Below are 21,277 nucleotides of genomic sequence, written 5' to 3'. Positions count from 1 at the left end.
AGAACTGTGTTTTTTTGAGAAGTATCTCTACCAAAGAAATGTTTAACTATACAAAGATGAGATAAAACTAGAAGTTTCTTTCGTGAATAGACAGAGAATGCAGGAGAGGAGTCACTGTCATGCAAAGGGATGGTCAGTGGTATTGCAAGAGCAGAAAGCAAAGGCAGAACCGAACGGTGCTGGACCAAACACCTTACCCTGAAGAATATCCAACTCCAAAGTGACATACAGAGTGCAGAGAGGCTGGTTCAAGATTAGTAATCACTCACAAACATAGGTGTAGATACACAGAAAGTACATCACCTGACAAATCACAGAAGACTCTATTTTTTCTACTTACCAGGAATCATGATATCTCTGGGTTTTTTACTTTGTTTTTGATACTCAGATAAAAAAACTAGAGTAACTGCCTCCCCATCTGAAGATGCTCACAGTCTCTCAACACTGCTTTCCACAACATAATATACACGTTTTTATCTCTGCATGCAGCAGTACAGTTTTACCCCATTGCTTACTGATAAAACCAAACTTACTCATCACTGAGGCATCCTAGTCTGCTTATGACACCTTGAATTATCTTCTCTTGTTTGTCAGAGAGGTGCTTTTGCATCACAGCAGACAGAGCATATTCCTTTATCCAGAGCTAAAAGCAGGGGAAAAAATTACAATCGTAAGACACTCCGATTTCAGTCATTCTAGTCACATTATGAAACAAGGGTTCATTTGATGTTACTTTGCTAAAAACAATCAACCCCCTCTTTCAAGAAACAAACTCATGCTGAATTAAAATTACTCTACTTATGAATATTTTTTCTCAATTATAAAAGTCTTAAACAAAGCTCACTGAAAAGAAAGGGAGGTGTTGCACTGATTTAGATCAGCCCTGAGCTGTGTCTCCTACAGGTTTGCTGGTTTCAGTGACAGAGGAACAAGAGAAAAAGAAAAATATGGCACAAAATATTGCATCGACTCTTATCAGCAGGTTGCAGTGGGCTTTTGGTTTGCTTTTTTTTTCACTAGAAAAGAATGTAGTTTTTATTTTCACTGAACAAAATAAAGATACCATCTTCCATCACACTTTTGTGTACAGTGCACAGTGCTAATAGAAATGGAGATTACATGATTAGGTTTATGGACTGCAAGTTTACAGCTCCTTCAGGTTGATACTTAGATCAAAGAATTTAATCTTTAAATGTTTTGATGGATTTTCCATTAGACTTTAAACTTGTGGAGATATGGATTTAAGATTTTCTTTAGCATATTGCCAGAATTTAATGAATAATAAACCATAAGATCATAGAATCATTTAGGTTGGAAAAGATTCTTAAGATCATCAAGTTCAACCATTAACCTAATGATGAAATGGTTTTAAGGCCCAAACTCTATTACTGTGAGATGAAGAATATATTTTAGGATTCACTGGCAGTTGGATAAATGCAGGTTGCCTGCAGAGGTATGCAGAGCCCTAAATTGAATATAATACTCAGGGTGTCTGACAGCTTCACTTCATGTTCTAGCCTCATTCAGAACATGATGGACTAAATTTTCTATTATTGCAAACAACAAGGTTTCACTAGATCAATATGCCTAGCAAAAAATTAGATGTGTAATTGCACAATTGTTAGTGTTAGGAACTAGGAGTGGTATGGACCTTCCTACTGGATTTGATAGCCTTTTCCTTGGGAAGCAGTGATCTGTGCAGGTGAGAGGCCTTATCTCTGAGCACAGAATGAACTCCCCCGGGAAATGCAGAACTTCAGAAACAACATCATCTTTGACTTTAAAATAAAAATGTATTTCTTTCTTAGATAGTGCCTTCTCTGTAGTATACACAGCAACACATATAACTGACCGCTCTCCATGAAGAAAACCTTACCAAAACACATACTCCTGAGCAGGATGCCTGGGAAAGATGGGCAGGCAGTCAGCAACAGGTGACAGAAAAAGTTCAGCTGAGCACGAGAAGCTCAGCCTGAAAGTCTGTACGGTGCCGGAGAGCTCACCAGGCTGCTCTCAGAAAGAGCCACAACACGTACCTGTGTAGCCAGACCTCAACTGATTTGAGTCTAGGTGATTCTTAACATCACAGAGCACAGCCAAGCACAGTGCCTTCTCTGATTGCATGCTGCAAGTGTCAAATTAAGGTCTATCAGGTCTCTAGGTATCATCATGACAGATGGCAAATACTTGCTTGAAGTAATAACTGTATCAGTATTTCCCTTTAGCAGCTCTGTGGATATGGCTTCCTAGTGTTTCACACCTCTCTGCATACGCCTAGTAGATCCACCACATTGTGTATTTTAATGTCTCTTTCAGCAGTTAAAAGGGCTTAAAATGACCCTTAACTTTCTAGAAGTATTTTCATTTTCAATGAACGACTGGCTGTGGCTCAGACGTGGCTTCCCATCATTTTTGGAGACTTGGTTATTCTCTGAGAAGTTGTTCTTGAAAGGCCTGTCTGCACACTTACTCTCAAACAGCTTGTGGATTAAATCTGGTGTAGATCACCAAGATACAAAAGACAGGAGAAGTTTTCTGGATTCCAGTTGGAATGGTAAATGATATAATATTGCAGCCAAGAAACTAAATCTTAACACTGCTGCCAGCAGTATATCCTATCCCAAAAGGCACTCAGAATAATAACAATGACAGGGATTGTAGTCGTTGTTTACTTCTTTTTATGAAGAAATACTCTAGTTCTGTAGTGGTGAACACAGACTTTCTTTTAAAGCCACCTTTTCCATTGCAAGCGCATTTAAGGTAAGCTGTATGCAAAATTTATAAAAGGTCTCTTCATCCCCCTGAGACCAATGACAAGCTGAGAACAGAGCAGAAAATACCCCTGTGCACAGTTATTAAACTGAACAGTAGAAGTACATCAGCCATGTAAGTACTAAAAGAACATGGAGGAAAGAAGGGGCTAATTATGCATTTAAGATGGGATGATAAATAAGGAAGATTGAGATTTGGACCAAATACTAAACCAGTGTTTTGTCTCAAAAATGCTATTAGGAAGATGATCAAGAAGGGAAGGATCAGCTGGAAATAAGAACATAATATTGAATATTTTCTTGGAGGCAACACTTCAACGGCTCACTGGGATGAGCTGGGAGGGCTGGGTATTTTCCACTTCCAAAATACTAGAAGAACTCACACATTCAGGCACAGATGCAACAGCAAAGATCCTCTGGGAATCTTTTTTTTTTTGAGGCTGCTGGCATATTGCTGAAAATTAGCAGAGACAACTATTTCATCAAGCCAGGTGGAAAAGTCAGGCTTTGTGCTGCACTGACCTTCCAAAGCTGGGCCAAGTCTCCAGGTGCCTCTCAAAGCTTTCCTGTTCTTGGGAATGGCCTTACTTTGCTTGGAGACACGTCAGTACAGACTGGAGAAAATGACATTGCAGCACAAACTCAGCAGTTAGAAGAGAGCTTGGCCTCTCCAGTTCCTGCATTTAACCAGTAAAATCAGTGACAAAAGCATCATAAATGAGGGAGTAAAGCTTCGAGGAATGCCTGGTTCCTTGAAGAGTCATTCCAATCACTATGAAAAAATGAGTATAAAATTAAGAGAAAGGGATAAAATGCACACCACGTCAAAACCAATAAGCAGATGCTGGTTCAGCTTTCTGGGTGTCAAGCAACGATGTGGGAATGGACAGAAATCTCCTCATTCCATTTTTTCTCTGTAAGCTTCTCAGTGTTTTGCTTCCTGGCAACGTCCATTACAAGACCTTCTGGAGCACTACTAATGTTAAGAATTGCTCTCTGGCAATAAAGGCAAAAAATATGCCTTTGGTAATGAAACTCATAAAATATTTTGTGTTAGACCTCAGATACAGCAGCAAATTAGACCCAAGCAAGCTCACTCTTTTTTCTGCAGGTCTCACTTTGACATTTTTAGCAGAAATTCTCAGGAAATCTAAGGAAAGCAACTTCTCCCTAACAGCCTGTAGATGGGGTGTGATGCACACTGAATGCCAAGCAAGACCCTCAGCCTGGTGCAGCAGTGTGCTCCCCATGACCGCCGCCCAGGCAGGAGAGCTTGTCTACAGAAATGATGAGGTAGAGGCTATGTAGGAAAATGCTCAAAATTAATTTTCTTTATTCATTTGTTCTCATTTGCCTCACACACATCCTCAAGTGCCTAAGGCAAAATTTAAATATGAAACTGATTTTTTCTTTTCAATTGTAAAAGAGATTCTGTTCCTCCAAAGGACATCATATTCCAGATATGTATAAATATTAGCAAAGATATTCTAACAAAAAAAAATGCAGTTCAAGTAAATGGGAAAAATGTCTTTTTGAGCCACTTTGAAAAGCATGCATAAATACCCTGGTGAAAAGCCTTTCCAAGGCTGTAAAGCAGGTGACTATGTAACTCTTAGTATAGAACATTTATCAAGAGGCAAATGAAAGACATATCTCCTGCTGGAAAATGCCTGATAAATTTAAAGACCTGTCAATATGAATGTTGATTTATGGATCTTCTGTCATATTCAGCACTGTAACATCTATGGGATCTCCTAAATGACATAATCACCTGTCACAAGTGTCTGATCTCTCTTCTCCTTTTCTTAAGGTGGAAACCAAGTGCCCCTTTTTGTAGGATGCAAGTGTCAGCTTATTTCTTAAATGTGCAAGCTGCTGCATTTACGCTAGGAAAGGGCCAAGAAATGCATTTGAACATAATATCATGAGTTATGTGATGATTTTCAGACTTGTTTACACAGGAAAATCTGCCAGCCTAGCTTTGCTGGAATGGCTACCTCCCTGCATACTCTCTTTGGTGATATAGCAGACTTTTTTCCAGTTTAGTCCAAATCACTTCCAAAAAGCCACACACATTAAGTTAAAAAAAACTACTTAAGCTCCTGCAAAGAATATTATCTTCAGGAATCACACATTTTCCCACTATGAAAAACCCTTGTTTCTTCTAGCAATTTATCCCACAGAATCACTCGTCCTTTGGACAGCTCTGTCTGCCACTCAGGAAATGTTTATATTCAATAAGGCCCAGCTGCACTGCTGGTGACCCAGAGACCAATGTGAGAGCTGTCATTGTTAAATGAATTCCTCTATAGCTCAGTAATTACTGTTAATGATGTAAGCAAATCCTTTATTCTTTTTTTTTTTTTTCATCTAGGAAGCCATCTGCTTTGTATTATGAATGTCATGGTACACTGAAAGTGATGGAAAGTCAACTTTCTAGTTTAAATAACCTATGCTTGGGCATGACTGGAACATCCGGATTCACATTCAATGAATCCATCATACAGTGCTGCCCAAAGAGCTATCATCCAGCAACTAGGTGCTGGAGATGAACTAATCCTTTTAATCTCTTGATAAAAAAATCCCAGGGTGTGGTTTCTCCACTCAATACTGTGCCCAATGACAGTAACAGAGGAATGCATAAACAGCAGTTTTGGAAGAAAACTTTGAACTTGTGATCTCCCTCTCCGCAGAGAGTCTCCTAGACCTTGAACAACATCCTTCTGGCCCTGAACAAAGGCTGAGGTTCAACGGGACAGTGGAAGGACCAGAGCAGAGGTGCCCTAACATGCACTCTGACTAATCCTAAGTTGTACACCAGAACGTCCTCCTTCTCTGACTGTGGTTTTTAATGACAGCAGATACCACCACGGTGCTTTGGTCTCCATGCACCATGAGACATAGTAGTAGTGCAGCTACTAGTCCAGGCTGCTCAGGTCACTCACATACAAGGACAGGCAATTTGTGAACCCTTGGTGAATGTGAAAATGAACAGCAACCTTAAGGCTTAAGCTTGCCAAGTCAGGTATTGAATCTCATCCTTGATAAAAAGGGGCAAAATAAAAAAAGTTGAGGTCAGACATTGTTTCATTAATCACTGAAGAAACAGGTATGCCAAATTCAAACACTAAATATCACCAGTAGTCCTAGAAAACAAATGCCCACCCTTAACTTAAAGCACATGAACAGACTTGTTGGCATCAGTGGTCAGTCCCAAGAACATTTCGGTTTAGTTTGCTAGATATCTCTGTGACACAGAAACAGAAACACAAGAGGCAAGCAGAATTGTTTTTTCAAAATAATTGAGGTAACAGGTGAGTGACAATAAAGCAAATATAAAATGATCAGGGAGGTGCACGTTGTATAACTCCAAATTAAGGAAAATAGAGAAGAAAAAAAGGAAATGGCTAAGAATTTCCAACAAATAATTTTACTTTTGTATTCCCAAGGGTGTTCTAAAACCACTGGTCAGCAAAGCACTCTGCCAGATTTAGTAGGAAGCCCACAGTTTCCTGAATCACAGAGTTTTATGGAAGAACCCTAAATATGAGTGGGTGGAAAAATTAAACACCTAGAGCAGTCTGTAATAATTAGGGACTCTGTCAGTACCTTATTAACCATGTACTGGATTGTCCAGGCATTTTGGAGAATGAGGCTAGGGAAAAGTATGATTTTACCAGCAATAAAGAACTCTGCCAACCTTTTATTTGAGAAGTTCCCATTATTCTATATGTTGCAGCACACACTTGACATTTGGGAAAGGGAACACCTTTGTATACATAAGGTCTTTCTTTGACTAAGCTGTGTTAGTCTGCAAAGTAGTGTTAATAGAGACATAGAATTGATGAATAAATCAAAGGCATATTTGAGTTCCAGCCTAATGATGAAGATACTTGCCTCCACATGTTGCTTTTTGTTCCCGTTGCTTTTCTCCTCTGGTGTCAATGCCCCCTATGCTGGGCAGAAACACAGCAGGAAAATTGGATGTGTGTTTCTTTACCTTCTCAGAGTAAAGAATACGTTTTATATAAAGTATGTATCATATGTTTCAAAAACACTATAGTATTAATACATAAAAATGACTAAGAAATACTTGTCATTGTAAGGCCTCCTTTCCTGTAAACTGTACTCATATATACCCTCTCCAAACAGACCAGATGAAGGTTTTTTTGAACGCAGATGCTCAAGAGTTGAGGGCATCAGACAGCAGCCGTGCCAAAAAAATGTTTACGTGCTGACAAAGCCATCAAACACTGTGGACAGATGTTCAGTAATTACTCTCTGACTCCTCTATGCAAGTCTACATGCACAGCATATATATATTCACTCCATGCTGCAGGTCAAACTGCCCATCCTGAGTCTCATACTGTCTCTGGACCTGGGCTGTATATTCATAGACAAAGAACTCTCCACAGATAAATATCTTGATATTTTCTTTTGCCATATCCGTGATTTTAGACCCTGATGTCCCAGAATGTAATATTAGTCTTTCTTACTTTTTTTTCTTGCAATAGCTGTTCCTGGAAAAGCTTCCAGTGTCTCTGGCGGTGGGTCTCCCATTTCTCCAGCTGAGGAACCAAATTTTCCAGCCATTCCTCTTTCAGAAGCTCGCATTCTCTTACAGAGAGGCCAGTCACAACAGGCAGGGTCTGAAGAAACAGCTCTGTCACCAACTCCGTTAAAGCATGGGAAGCTTTAGAGTACAGCTCCTAAAGAGGGACAAAGAAGGACAGAGTGAGACAGGTGAGAAAGTGAAGCCGCCGGCCCTTTGGAGCTGTTTCACTGCAGGTTTCCATGATGCCAGTGAGGGAACTATGTCTTAGTGAAGACACCAGGCCAGTGACTGACCCCTAGAGCTAAAATCCAATGCCACTAATGCTTGAGTTAGAAAGACCAGGCTTTGTAGATGGAACAACTTTAATGTTTTGGTTCAAGGCACACAAGGGTATTTAAAATGCAACAGTGACATGAGCACACGAGACCTTGAATCCTAACTGTTGCCCACATGCAACTACAGTACAAAGAATACCTTGTTTTACTGGCTATGGCAATCTATTATGAAAACATTTATTTTGAAAGCTGCTGTGGAAACAATCCAGCGTAGCACACCACCTCACAGGCACATTTTCAAAGGTGCTGATATGAAATGAATTAAGGGAAGAAAGAAGGAAGAGTTAAAAGAGACAGTACGGCATTCAGTTAGACAAAACTGACACTAGTCATGTTAATAGTTGGTGCTCTGAAGTATGACACTTCAGTGCCTTCTGGAAAGGCAGAATGACTCAAATTCCTTCTGACGCAGAACAGGTTCAAGCGTAGGAAAACAAACACCTTCTGGTGGTTTTATTAAAACTAGTCCCATCTGAGTGGTTTTCAATTGCTGAGGCTGTTTCACTCACAAGAAGAGTTTGGGTGATTTAGTCAGATGGCATCCAAGCTAAAAAGTCTGTTCAAAACAAATAATTTCACGTCAAATACACAGTGATGATATAAGCTGTGTTTACAAACTTGCTACAATTTGAGATAATCCCTGAGGAGAAGGCGTGAGGGCAGGTAGCTTTCCCCAGCAGAAGAGAGAAAACAAAGACACATCGGAAAGGTCATACGGACACTGCAGTACTCCAGCAGTATCAAGAGCTATTTTTGTGCAAGTTCCACATGATCTTACCAGTCCAAAAAGCTTTATTGTCTGTTTGGTTTTACTTTCATTGTAAATCAGTGTTAGTCCACTTGAAAACACTTGTTTCTTTCTTTTCCTTAAAATACAGCTAATATTTTTAAAACTCTTCTCAGCATTCCTTTTGCAAAAACAAGTCTTCTAGGTGTTGCCTTCTTTTAAATATAGGTTTAATTACAATCTCTTTATTGATCAGAATCTAGAACCTCTCAATAGAAGCACAGAGATATTTCTTTAAATGTCAAAACCATTTGTTTGCAGCTCATAGACATGAAAAGTTCTAATGGACTTGCCTTTTTCTGGAGACACACTTGTATAATGTTCTATTGTGTAAGAACCCATTCCAGCTGCTAGACGTGGTATCAGAAAAAAGAAAATAAGACCAAAAAAAACCCAGCAAAAAAACCAAAAGAGGATGTTAAATTGCAAAGTTAAGAACTCAGAAGTAAAGAATGACCAGAACTTCAGCTGCATGTGAAATCTAGTTCTGTGCCCCCACAATGACAATTTTTGGGTTCATGTACTGTTTCCACAGGATCTTTATCTGTTCTGTGTTTAGGTTTATCAATACCCATTAAATGGATAGATTTCTTAAAAATCTTTATTTTGTATTTCTCGTTTATTGTAAAATATCCAAACTGTGCACTGAATACTAAATTATTATTTTCCTCCTGGGATCCCTCTGGGATGCTACTTATCGTATTAATGAGCTGTTTCACGAACAATAAATAGCTTATCTTAAGAGCTCCCTGCAGTAACCTCTTCTTATGGATAAAACTGAGGCACAACACTATCAAAAGCGTTCGCTACACCTTCGAGATGAGCTGTCTTGATTTTTTCTGCTCTTACCTGTTTAAAGCATGCAGGATTTTCAGAATCCAGTGCCCACTGGCTTTATTTTATCTCAAAGTTGTTCTGAATTCTTGTAAATTGGGCTACAGGTTTCTGAAACTGGGTACTGGGCATAAGTATGAGAATTAGTAGTCAAAAACCCAACAATTGGATATCTCATTCCTGGTAACACTTCTCTGATTGCTCACCATCTGAACGTGACAGTATCATTAGGGTAACATTTGCTGCACAGAAACATCCTTTGCTGAAGGATGGATCTCCTTCACTCCTTAATTACTAGTTACCAGTTCCTGTTACAACAAGAGGTAGGATTTATACTGTCTTAATCATCTGTGCAGTTGTGGGCCTGGCTTAGCTTGCCAACGCTAATGTGAAATGGTTTGCTTGAATTCTCTCTTCTGTTGCTCTTTATTTTAAAATTCAAGTCTCCAAATTCTGGGATTTAATATCGGCTCAAAGATCCTATGTTTCTAACCTCTGGATCCCATACAACATTTAAAGAACGATCACGCTATCTCTGTAAACCATTTCTTCTCTGAGCCTTACTAGCCTTTCAGGACAAGTTAATTCTCCTGCCTTTACTGCGTGTTCAGGGATATAAGATTTTCTCTTGGGTCTGAAATAGTTCAGAAGCAGTCTAGAGGAGTCCGTGGCATTTCTAGTGCAATCTCAAAAGCTCTCAGGCAGGGTGTTAAGGAACTCTATTCTTAAACAAACTGAGTTCCACCTATGGCAGCTAAATCACTTTGCAACACATTTTGCTGCAGAACTGATAGCATCTCCCTGGCATGCTGACAGCTCTGTATTATTATTTACTAGGAAATCTTTTGCACAGAACATAAAGAAGTTATGTTGTTATTTGTCTTCATGCCATTTTGTTTGAAGACCAAGTGAATAGAGTTCTGCTTGCACTCCCTGCAGCTTCAAATTATATTGCATACTTACCTTTGGCACTACTAGAGTGGGTACATAGTTACCCAGGAAAAATGTGACTAGGTCCTGTTCCTACAAAATTACTTACCTACATCACCTCATTAATGTGATGGGCCAAGTTATCCTTAGATCAAAGGTGCTTAACTATTTGTTTGCAAAATACTTCATGGTCCTCTGCCAAAACTGGTGTATGAAAGAACAAGAAAGTGGGATTGGAATTTCAGGAGCAGTTTTTCACGTCAACAGGCCCTTTAAAACTGAAAATGCTGGGTGAATACATGGAGGGGAAGCAGGACTAAGTATGTTCTTTACATCTCACCTATGTTGCAAACTGACACACAAAGCAACGGGAAGCCTGGTCAGGTGCTCTAAGGTGATTTTTAACAGGACTGAACACTTTCCCTTTAAGTTCTGTTTGAAATTCTCCTCTGTGGAGGACACAAATCCTGCACTTACTGGTATTATCTGTTGTCCAGGATCGCAAAATAAACCACCATCAGTGATGAACTATCAAAATACTAACTTCTCTTGAGTGTTCAGGGAACCACTGGCTTCTTTAAGCTGAACACGTAATTATATGGACATCAGACCCCAGGCAGTCCTTGCAACCCAGACCCTAACATGACAGCATGCTCTACCCAGAGGACATACCACAGGTACAACCCACGGCTACTCTGTTTACTGCAGCACTTGAAAAAATGCAGTGGAATGGCCTTGTAAAATCTGGTAGGGGAAATGGTAACTCTACATTTAGGAAAGATAGCAGATGTCATTGAATTCTACCAAAGCAACTCAAGCTAACAAAATAGTTCAAAACTATTTGTAGTCTAAGGAATAGACATGATCTGAAAGAGTAATAAAGTCTGTCTGTGAACAGGGACGTCGCACTACCTATTATAAAGCTTATTTTTCACAGGAAAAAAAGAAAACTGTTAAAAAAATCCTACTGCTTCCAGGATGTCATTTTTGGACTAGAACCCCTACAAAATAGTTCTTACAAGCTTCCTGATATGCCGCCTCTTGTTTTTAGGACTTTTACTTAATGAAATTTATTCAAATTGATTCCATTAATAGAATAGCTGATTGCGGTGTTGAATGAGCCTGTTTGTAGTACCTGGAAGTCAATCTCAAAGCTTTTCAAAAAATCTCCAGAGAAATTCATCAAGCATAAAGAAATATCATGGGGTATATGTAGAAATAAAATGGGCTCAGATTAAAACGCTGAGTGCTTCTGAATTTCAAACAAGGCAATAAACATATAATTTTGTCAAAAACCAGGGGAAATACACAGCTTATCAGATTTCACCACAAAACCAAAGAACAATGTTAATGCTCACCCTCAAATCCAAATGATTAAAAGGTTTCTACATGCAGGTGAGAATAAAGCAAATAATGAGATTGTGCAGCAGGAAAATATATATAGGAAGGCTGGTTGTACTGTATTTTAAATGCCAGCCACTACCTAGGACATATTAACTCCAAGAGGCAACTATATAACTATTTGTTAACTTATGATAGCTATTTGTTACCTTCTGACACAACAGCATTTCATTAAAATAATTAAAATTACTGGTCAAAGCTGTAGAACACTCTTGCATGTATCTCCAGAAGCTCAATGGCTAGGGCACTTGTTCAGGAAGTAAAAGGATCATCTCCCAACCATACTGTATCTCACTAAGGACAGAGATTCAATACTCAGATCACACATCCCGTAAATACTCCAAAAATTCTTGGACATCATTAGTCACTAGAACATACTTCATATGATAAACTCACATTAAATAGGGAAAAGCTGATGTTTCCCAGGGCTCAGTACTGGGGCCAGTTCTCCTTAATATCTTTATCAATGATCTGGATGAGGGGATGCAGTGAACCCTCAGTAAGTTTGCAGATGAAAACAGGTTGGGTGGGAGTGTTGATCTGTGGAGGGCAGGAAGGCTCTACAGAGGGATCTGGACAGGCTGGGTCAATGGGCCGAGGCCAACTGTATGAGGTTCAACAAGGCTCAGTGTCGGGTCCTTCACTTGGGTCACAACAACCCCAGGCAACGCTACAGGCTTGGGGAAGAGCGGCTGGAAAGCTGCCTGGCAGAAAAGGACCTGGGGCTGTTGGTCGACAGCCGGCTGAATATGAGCCAGCAGTGTGCCCAGGTGGCCAAGGCGGCCAACAGCATCCTGGCTTGTATCAGGAATAGTGTGACCAGCAGGACTAGGGAAGTGATCGTCCCCCTGTACTCAGCACTGGTGAGGCTGCACCTCCAGTACTGTGTTCAGTTTTGGGCTCCTCATTACAGGAAAGACATTGAGTTTGTGGAGTGCAACCAAAGAAGGGCAATGAAGCTGGTGGAGGGTCTAGAGCACAAGTCTTATGAGAAGTGGCTGAGGGAACTGGGGTTGTTTAGCCTGGAAAAAAGGAGGCTGGGGGGAGACCTTATTGCTCTCCACAACTACCTGAAAGGAGGTGGTAGCCACGTGGGTGTTGGTCTCCTCTCCCAAGTAACAAGGGATAGGACAAGAGGAAACGGCCTCAAGTTGTGCCAGGGGAGGTTTAGATTGGATATTAGGAACAATTTCTTCACTGAAATGGTTATCAATCATTGGAGCAGGCTGCCCAGGGAAGTGGTTGAGTCACCATCCCTGGAGGTATTTAAAAGACGTGTAGATGTGGTGCTTAGGGACATGGTTTAGTGGTGGACTTGGTAGTGCTAGGTTAATGGTTGGACTTGATCTCAAGAGTCTTTCCAACGTAAATGATTCTATGAGTCTATGATTCTTCCTCTCTTCCACATGATGAATTCTGGAACGCTAATTGTAAAATGAAACCAGTACCCTCCTATTGAGCATCCTAACACCAATAAACACAATGACATTGAAGTCATCCTTAGCACAAGCTAGTGAAAAAAAGCTTGATTTCCATGCATTTAAAAAGGAGGTTCATTGAAATTCCAGTTTTGCACCCTCACTGGTTCTTGAATTATGGAGAAGGCAGTTTCAATCTTCTCTTACTGTGTTCCCTTTTTAGAAATGTGCCTCTGTAGATAAGATTATGTCCTTTACTAGGTCTAACAATTAAGAAATTGTGAATCCATATAGTGCAAAATATATTTTCTTATGAAATAAGGTAACTTCAGAATGAAGGCTATCCATATCAGGCATCTTGTATCACCTTTGATTGAAATGACTAGATCAAATTTAATCAGTCCCCCAACCCAGAACTAAACTGAGCTCACATGGTAAGAGTTCACAAATTTAATCTATTAGATCAGTCTTTAGGAGTAAGTCACAGGGCAAAATTTTTAAAAGCAAGTATTCGAATTGGAGGTCTCTTGATACGGATTTCTACCTGAGACAAGGTGGTGATTCACCTTGAAAAGCAGTTAGCTCTGGATACCTCAAAATGCAGTCCACTCCATGAAAAGCACCCCTAACTGTGTATCATGTTATTATGAAATTACATAAGGAATGTAATGAGAGAATAAGTTTCTAACAATCTGTACTAGTTATTTTGACAAAGATAAATGTTCCCTTTTATTAACAGAAGAAAAAAATCAAATACTTTGCATTAACCTCACATTCATGTTTACCAATTCTTAACATGTTTATTCCTTGCCTGTTGATAACACTCATTACTTAATAGTCTAAAGACTAAATAGTCTTTTAGTCTAAATTCCTGTGCATTTCTATGTTCCGTCAAGTCAAATGAAATAACATTTTGGTGAACTTCTATCAGCAAAGGGGAATTATAAATGACAGTAAATTGTGTGTTTTTATGTTTTTGATGTTATGGCTGAGGAAAAATAATTATCTTACCACACACTATGTAATTTTTAGCTGTCAATTGATTTCCTTTTGTGCAATCTGCATGTTTGTTTTCTTAATAATGAACTGTTAACCAACAACCTCTGTTCACTTCTCCCTTCCCTACTGAAATAAGCAGGTAGTTCAAAAGAAAAAAAAAAGAGAAAGAAAAGATTAAAGGTTGATTAACATCTGATATGCTAAACTTGAGATAGACGTGTAAGGAGCTAGCTGTAAATCTTTTCAAGAGATCATGAGAAACAGAACAGGATATATTGGGGGTGGGGGGGTGCTTTTGCTGCCATGTAAAAGAAAATTACGGTAAAATCCTTGCAATTGAAAAGCTACTCAAGCCAAAACACAACTGTTACTGCGACACAATATCCTTTGTGTATGGCATAACTCTGCAGACTGTGTTTATGAAAATATTAGGCTGAGCTATTCAATTACCTCTGACACAATTCCTCTTTCAGTTATGATATACTGTGATAATCAAAATCACTTGTCCCCATTCCTCAACTTGCACTTCAAAAATTAGTTATGGAGCCTGTGCCTAGACACAGACTATTCACCTACAGTGCACTATTTTAATCCACTAGTATGGCTGAAAAGTCCTATGCTATCCTCCAAATATAACTCATTCGTTCACTTCAGGCATCAACAGATTCCATTGACCTTGGTTAAATCATTTTAATTGATTTATTCATGTGCACACAAAACAAACGTACTCAATTATTCTATGCAAACACAGTCAGCTTCCAGAACATTGCATTTTTACATATTTATTCACCAATTTGGATAACTCTTTGATGTACTGTAACAGGGTACAGTGGTGCTACAGGGTTATATAAATTTATTTCGGTGAACCCACAAACTGTTTAAAAGGGGAAAAAATTAAAAAATAAAAAAGGCATAGAAATTTGAGAAGGGCTTAGAAGAACATTGTGAGAACAAGGCAAGGATCTCCTCCCACATGTAAGTGGCAGTTACAGGTAAGTGACATCTTTTCTTCTGTCCCCAGGGTATTAATTGGTTCCCTATTTGGTCACCTTTTCCTTATATTTTAATACCACCTCTGGCACTGAAGTTATCTTTCTACTTATTCATGAAACTGAATCTGTCAGGCTTGCTTCCCTGCTTGCTTACACTAGGACAAACCAAGGTTAAGTGGGGAAATAAGCCAAGTTATTCCAGCGCACAAGTAAAGTAAGAACAGAGGGCCCGCAATTTTTATCACATACAAGCCTTTATCACAAAAAAGACCTTGCCAGGTCCTTTTCCCTTGAAAAAAAAAAAAAGTGTAATGGCCTTCAAATACAGCAGCTAAGGCCCATGAGCTCAGGGCAATGGCTGGGCACTTGGGCTTCTACGCTTGGTCAAGTGAATTTGTCAGAGTGCAACCCTTGGGAACTTTGTACTGGCTGTCTTCCTCAAGGATTTATTCTGGTTTGTCATCTACAGTGCAAGTTTTGATACAATACTTAAATGGGAGTGGATGGTTTAGAAAGTTGATATAAGATGGAGGCACCTGTATGCCCTAAGACAGTTGCTTTGAAAGCTGCTAGTAATTGCTCTTAGCCGAAGGTATGCCTGAGAAGGGGACCTAACTCTAGCTAACTGGATAGTATGCATCTCTCTAACACTGGAGCTGTTACAGTACATGAACTTATTGGATATTACTCTAAATGGTCATTTGTCTGAACCAACACGGCTGTTCTTTACTAGGATATTGGTGATCATTTGCTAAATTGCAATATTGATGATGCCCCAAGGACCATGAAAGCAACTTCAGAAAATAAGAGGGCTTAGATGTGGAAAAAAAAAACCCACCATGGTTTGAGTTCTGCTGCTGTTAATCTGAAAAGTGTAGTGTGATTCATCCCAGTTCTGGGGGTTTCCAACCAGTCAAGATGGCAATGGAACACAAGCAGGAACTTGTCTGGAACCCTAAATCCTGTGAGTACTGGACAATATTTGATTGTTCAGCCCAGAAAATATATGTGTATTTCTTTAAACTGGGCCAGCAAAGAGTATGAGCTACTTGGTAGAGGGGTCATATAGGATGCTATTGCTCAATCTTGGTTATGGAGAAATTGTGATTTAGGTAACACTATGCCTCCTCTTGGATTTACGTAATTACCTCCTGGTAAGACATCTCAGTTTTATTTCCCTTAAATCCAACAGCTATTTAACTTTGTGTGGGAAAGCGTAACTAAGTGCAGTTTTGCAAGGTTAACTTTCATTTGCAACAGAATAAAAACTGGGCTGAACTCTTAAATATTTAATTACTTCTAGTTCTTTCGACTCCAACTGTGTTTTCAAATGTATGAATGCATCTTTTTAAAATTGTCTTGTGGTCTATCTTTGGATGTCTTGTGGACCACAGGCTGAGGAATATTCATCTAAATATCTGTGGAGCATGTCAGGGTAACTGTAGAGAGTTTCACTCAGCTTTTTCAGTAATATTGCTAGGCTTCTGTTTCTACTGGAATGATAAAAAAGCAACAGAACAGAACTCTCTACTGGTGAACTTCTTTTCTTGCCTTCTAACTTACTTAGTAACACATGCTTGCACTTACGGAAATATGGAGATTAAATGAACAATAGAATGTTTAATCAAATCTTTAACCTCTTCCTTGCTCGTGGTAGAACAGAAACAGCAGAGTCCAAACCTTCCAAATGAGTGCAAGTCAAATGACTATCAGTTAAGCTTCAGGGAGTACAGACTTTTTGGAATGACAACATGGAGCTTTGCAGTGTTTGCAGGTGTGCCCAAACTAAGCTGGCTCTACAAATTAGCTTGTTCAAACTTGACTGGGACATAGGTCTTGTAGTACAGTGCTGACTATTGCCATCTGAGGGTTGCTGGTACCCAGTTGGTTAGTCTAATGTTTGCTTGCTTAGGTCTACCTGAGCTGCAGTCACACCACTGCACCGTGGAGTATCTCAAATCCCTGTCGCCTTCCCAAAGGTATATTGCCTTCCTCACACCACTGCACTGTGGAGTATCTCAAATCCCTGTCGCCTTCCCAAGGGTATATTGCCTTCCTCATTGGTAGCAGTAGCTTCTCCTTAGCAGAAACCTGGAGAAACTAAGTTTCCCTGCCGCCCAGGGAAAAGCTTCTCCTTGTTCAAGCTGCACTTCTCTGGAGGTGTGGTGGAGCAGAGAGAAGCAAAAGCATTGCAGTTGTGAGATGCAACTTCTTCCCCTAATGGCAAATCTACTTCAGCTTTTATGTCCCAGGTAATGGACAACCTGTGTAATTACTGCACTTCCCTCAGGTGCAGAAGTCAGAACAGCTTCATTTACCTACAGTGGGGCTCTGCTCACTTCTATTTTCTGTTCTTTCTAGCTTATGCTGCTTACAAGGTATATTCAGAAGCAGCCTGCTCTCCTAAAACAGTCTGTAGTATTTGTATTTAGGGTTAAGGGGAGAAAGTGCAGTTGTTCATCATGTTAAAGGTCACAATAAAAATGTTTTATTATAGAAAAAAAAAAAGTAGAAATTAAGATTTGTGGAACCTCATTCAACAGATGCCAGTTGGATCACGGTACTTGCAGTTTTTCATGTCTGGCAGTGTTTGTTTGGGCCTAGGAATAAGAGAGCAGCTGTAATATAGAATATAATGGCTTAGAGCTGGCTGAATTGGCAGAGTTCAAGTTTCTGCAGCTCTCCTGGCAACTTGGCAATTCTAGAAACACTTAATTCACCCAAACCAATTTTTCTTTAATGGAAAAGAAAACTTAGCTAACAGTGCTGAAAGAAACAGGATTTTCAGTCTGATCTTAGTGCACTAAAGCTGAGTACACAATAAAGGAAAGAAATATAATTTCACAAATGAGATGGAACTGTGCAGGATTAAAAAAAAAAATTGTTTGGTCTCCAGAGACTTCATGTTAATTGAGGAAGGGGGTGGAGAAGTCCAGAGAATGGACTGTGTGCAATAATACCAGCAGACATGTTGACTTTTCTTAAATTAAATAGCTTTGCACAATTAATCTACTCTGATTCACTGCCACAGCCCTCCAAACTTTTCCTTTCTCCAAAGCAGCAGTTCCTCTCAAATATCCTGTTGCTTGCACTATTATGTAAAACCATGGCAAAACTATTTGTTCTAAATACAGTGGCTTTATTTTTTTTATCAATTGAATGTGAATAAGTGCATGTGGACTAGTGCTAATTAAGATTGTGTGGGTATCTTACCCTAATATGATAGGGACTACAGGTTTCCATAACACCCTGATCTGGTCATAATTAATCATGACAAGGATCCTGTTGAGCTGAAAGTGATTAGTTCCAGCTTCATTAAAGGTCATGCTGGCTACAGTTTTGGCCTTCATCAGATAGATCACGTTATCTTATTTTTTCGGTGCAGACAGAAAATAATTAAAGATGACGCAAAACAGTGAAGCATTTACATATTTTCCAAATCAGTAGCATAAAGAAGTGTAAAAATATTACTTACACCAAAGATCTGAACTTATTTCAGGGAACTAACTAGTGTCAAAACAATTTTTCTGAGAGAAAAAGAGATGAGAAAACTATTTTTGGAGATGTAGTGAAGTTAACTAAGAATAGTATCATCCTACCATGGTGCAGAGGAGACAATTATGCTACGTAAATGAAGCCTACCTCCTGGTAGTAATGCCAGACATTGTACGCTCTCAGCGTTACTGCAACCTTGTCAGCCACCCAGACAGCACATTTTGGCAGACCACGCAGGCATTTTCTGACTATTACGAGGTCAGGAAACATAGTGTGTCGGGAAGATAACGGAAGAGGCAAGCTAATGTGGAAGACTGTCCTGTCTCAATCTCCTGGTTTGTCAACCTAGCTTCCTAGAGCTGCCAGGATCTCTCCCGCAATTCCCCAATCCTCCCCAAGGCCTGACATTGTGTAGTGGGGTTAGAGGATCTCCTGAATTATTGTAGTAAATGACACATATCACTAGAGGTGGCACCTTGTAGAGATCTGCAACAGCCTCTGTGCTCTTGCAGTCATCCTCCTCCTCCAGTTCCCACTGTGCTTGCCGATGCTTCTCTAACAGCTCGTGGTAAGCCTAAAAGAAACACAACAGGTGTATTTAAATAGCTGGAAAGGTTTTGATAGCTCCTTGTGATCCTCTCCTTCCCTCCCCATGTACCATCACAGCACTAAGTGTTTATCTGGAACCATGAGTCAGAGGGAAATGAAACTTGCCTTGTCACCTTAAGTTCAGCATATCCAGTCTTGAGTATGAAACTCCATAGTCTCAGTAATTTGGGGTTAAATAATATGTACCTAATACCAGAAAACATATGAAATGATCTGATTTGCAACCTGCTTTTCTGTGTATGAATGTAACTTCATCATAGCCAGTACTATCAGGTGCAGAACAGCCATCAGACACCTTAGTTAAAGCTGTTGAGCTTTTGCACTGGGGTTGGTCACCATGTCCCAAGGTACTGTCAGACAGCACTCAGCCTACAAAGCTGATCTGTGACTTGGTCCTGATTTGGTCCTTGGTCACAGATTTCAGAAGAATGCAACTTCTTTCTTCAAGCCAGGACTGTGATGTGTTGGTAGGCTCATGTGCTGTAATGGAAGACTGAATTTCATGATCAAAGAACATCTCATTCTATAGACTAATGAGTGGTCTTTTATACATAAATATTCCATATTTTGATTTAAACTGCCAAGTGCTCTCTTACATTTCGGTGGTAAATGTGGCTTTCTTCATTAGGTATGTCAATAGGGCTGTTCTAAAGAGCATAAAAGTGCTCATAAACTCTTCATGTACAGCTCATTCTTGCAGAGGTGGACTTTAAATTTACACTTATCCTGAAGTTGTAGTTTACCACAGATTTTTACAAGTTAATTGCTGTAACTTGTATGTCCACCTGGGGGGTAGGGCTGAGCAAGACTGGGTTACTGTAACTGGCATTTTTTTGGCTTGTGTGCTTCACTTGATCATTCCTGTATTCTTTGCCAGTAACAAACAAAATGAAAATGCTCCTTTTCCAGTGGAAACATAAATGAAGGAGACAGAATGATACAGGGACTCTAACCTTTACTGTCTAAGTCATTCTGTCATATAAAAAAATCAGAGCTGCAGCAACTAAATCATTACCATCCAACTTGTCTTCAGAAGAAACTGATGTGAAGAAAATTCATTGCAAAATCCACCTTCTTAATTGGTAACTACTTAAAATTCAGCAGAAAGGTCAGTTACTGTCAAGGCTGCTACCATGGTTGTGTGAGCCCTTTGATGAGGTGGAGGGGGGGAAGGCAGAGAAGAAAAGTGCATTTTTGGGTAGAACTCTGGGCTCATGGTGAGGATTCAGAACCAAGCCCTTCACTGCTGGGCTAGCTATGGAACCATGAAACAGGTTTAAAATAGCTCCTCAGTGCTGAGGGTATTGTTCACATAAAATAATTATAATAATTACTGGACTATTTAAGTCAAATCATGGGAGCTGCAAATACATATTTTTTTTATTCTTCAAAGAGTCTCTAGACTCAAGACCCTATCTGTTCGGGGACAAAAGGTTTTTTCCACTGTGGCAGCAGAAAGGCTTAAATTTCTGACTTGTTTTATTATTTACACGCAGGCATTTCATAATACTAAGACTCAGTTGTGTTCTGTCCTGCAGCATGAACTGCAAGTTGCCCATTCCTGCTCAGTCTGTCACAAACAGATCATCAGTCTACAGGTTAACTAAGTGTTATTTTTTAGCCTTCTAAGGTGTACAGAATAAAGCCTCTCTTGCACAAAGCTGTTGGCTTTAACTTTGTAGAGGAGAGGTCTTAATACAAAATTTCTAAGCTTTCTTTAATGAAGTTGGGATGTGTCCAAGAGTTTTGAATGACGTGTATAAGGAAAATCCATTCACAAGTGCTCAATGGCTACAAAAATGTGTGATAGAATTGTCTCGAGTTATGAAAAGCCAAAAAAAAAAAAAATACTCTCCTGTTTTAAAGTGCCTAAAACCTTTTGTTTTGAAGTGAGGTGCTGCCAGACAGGTGTTGCATACAAGAACAATAACTGCATTATCCAATTCATACAGTATAATTAAAGAACTTGGCCCTGCAGTACAAAATTGCAGTGTTGAGATCAATAAATTTTGACAGTTTGCTACAGCTGGAATCTGAGTCTTCTCATACAGTAATTTATCTAAGTTATTAGATTTCATCAAAAGTTTAATGCTGCTGGATGTAACCACTTTAACCTTAAATTATTTATTTTCATGAAAACTGAGGATTGAT

General features: G+C 39.5%; 1 protein-coding gene across 2 annotated transcripts in view; it reads right to left on the bottom strand.

The window, feature by feature from the left end:
- The window catches only part of EVC (EvC ciliary complex subunit 1), a 57,982-nt gene that overhangs the window by 13,826 nt on the left and 22,879 nt on the right, over positions 1-21,277 (bottom strand). For both annotated transcript variants that reach the window (XM_075752514.1, XM_075752513.1), the window contains exons 11-13: positions 18,993-19,091; positions 7,268-7,480; positions 534-643 (exon numbers count right to left, since the gene is read on the bottom strand). In XM_075752514.1, the coding sequence (XP_075608629.1) occupies positions 534-643; positions 7,268-7,480; positions 18,993-19,091 (422 nt within the window). The remainder of the gene's footprint in view (positions 1-533; positions 644-7,267; positions 7,481-18,992; positions 19,092-21,277) is intronic.

This window comes from Balearica regulorum, chromosome 4 (assembly GCF_011004875.1).
Source record: "Balearica regulorum gibbericeps isolate bBalReg1 chromosome 4, bBalReg1.pri, whole genome shotgun sequence".
NCBI classification, from domain to species: Eukaryota; Metazoa; Chordata; class Aves; order Gruiformes; family Gruidae; genus Balearica; species Balearica regulorum.
The sequence above is the reverse complement of the archived record's forward strand: the minus strand, read 5'-3'. Positions and strand labels throughout refer to the sequence as shown.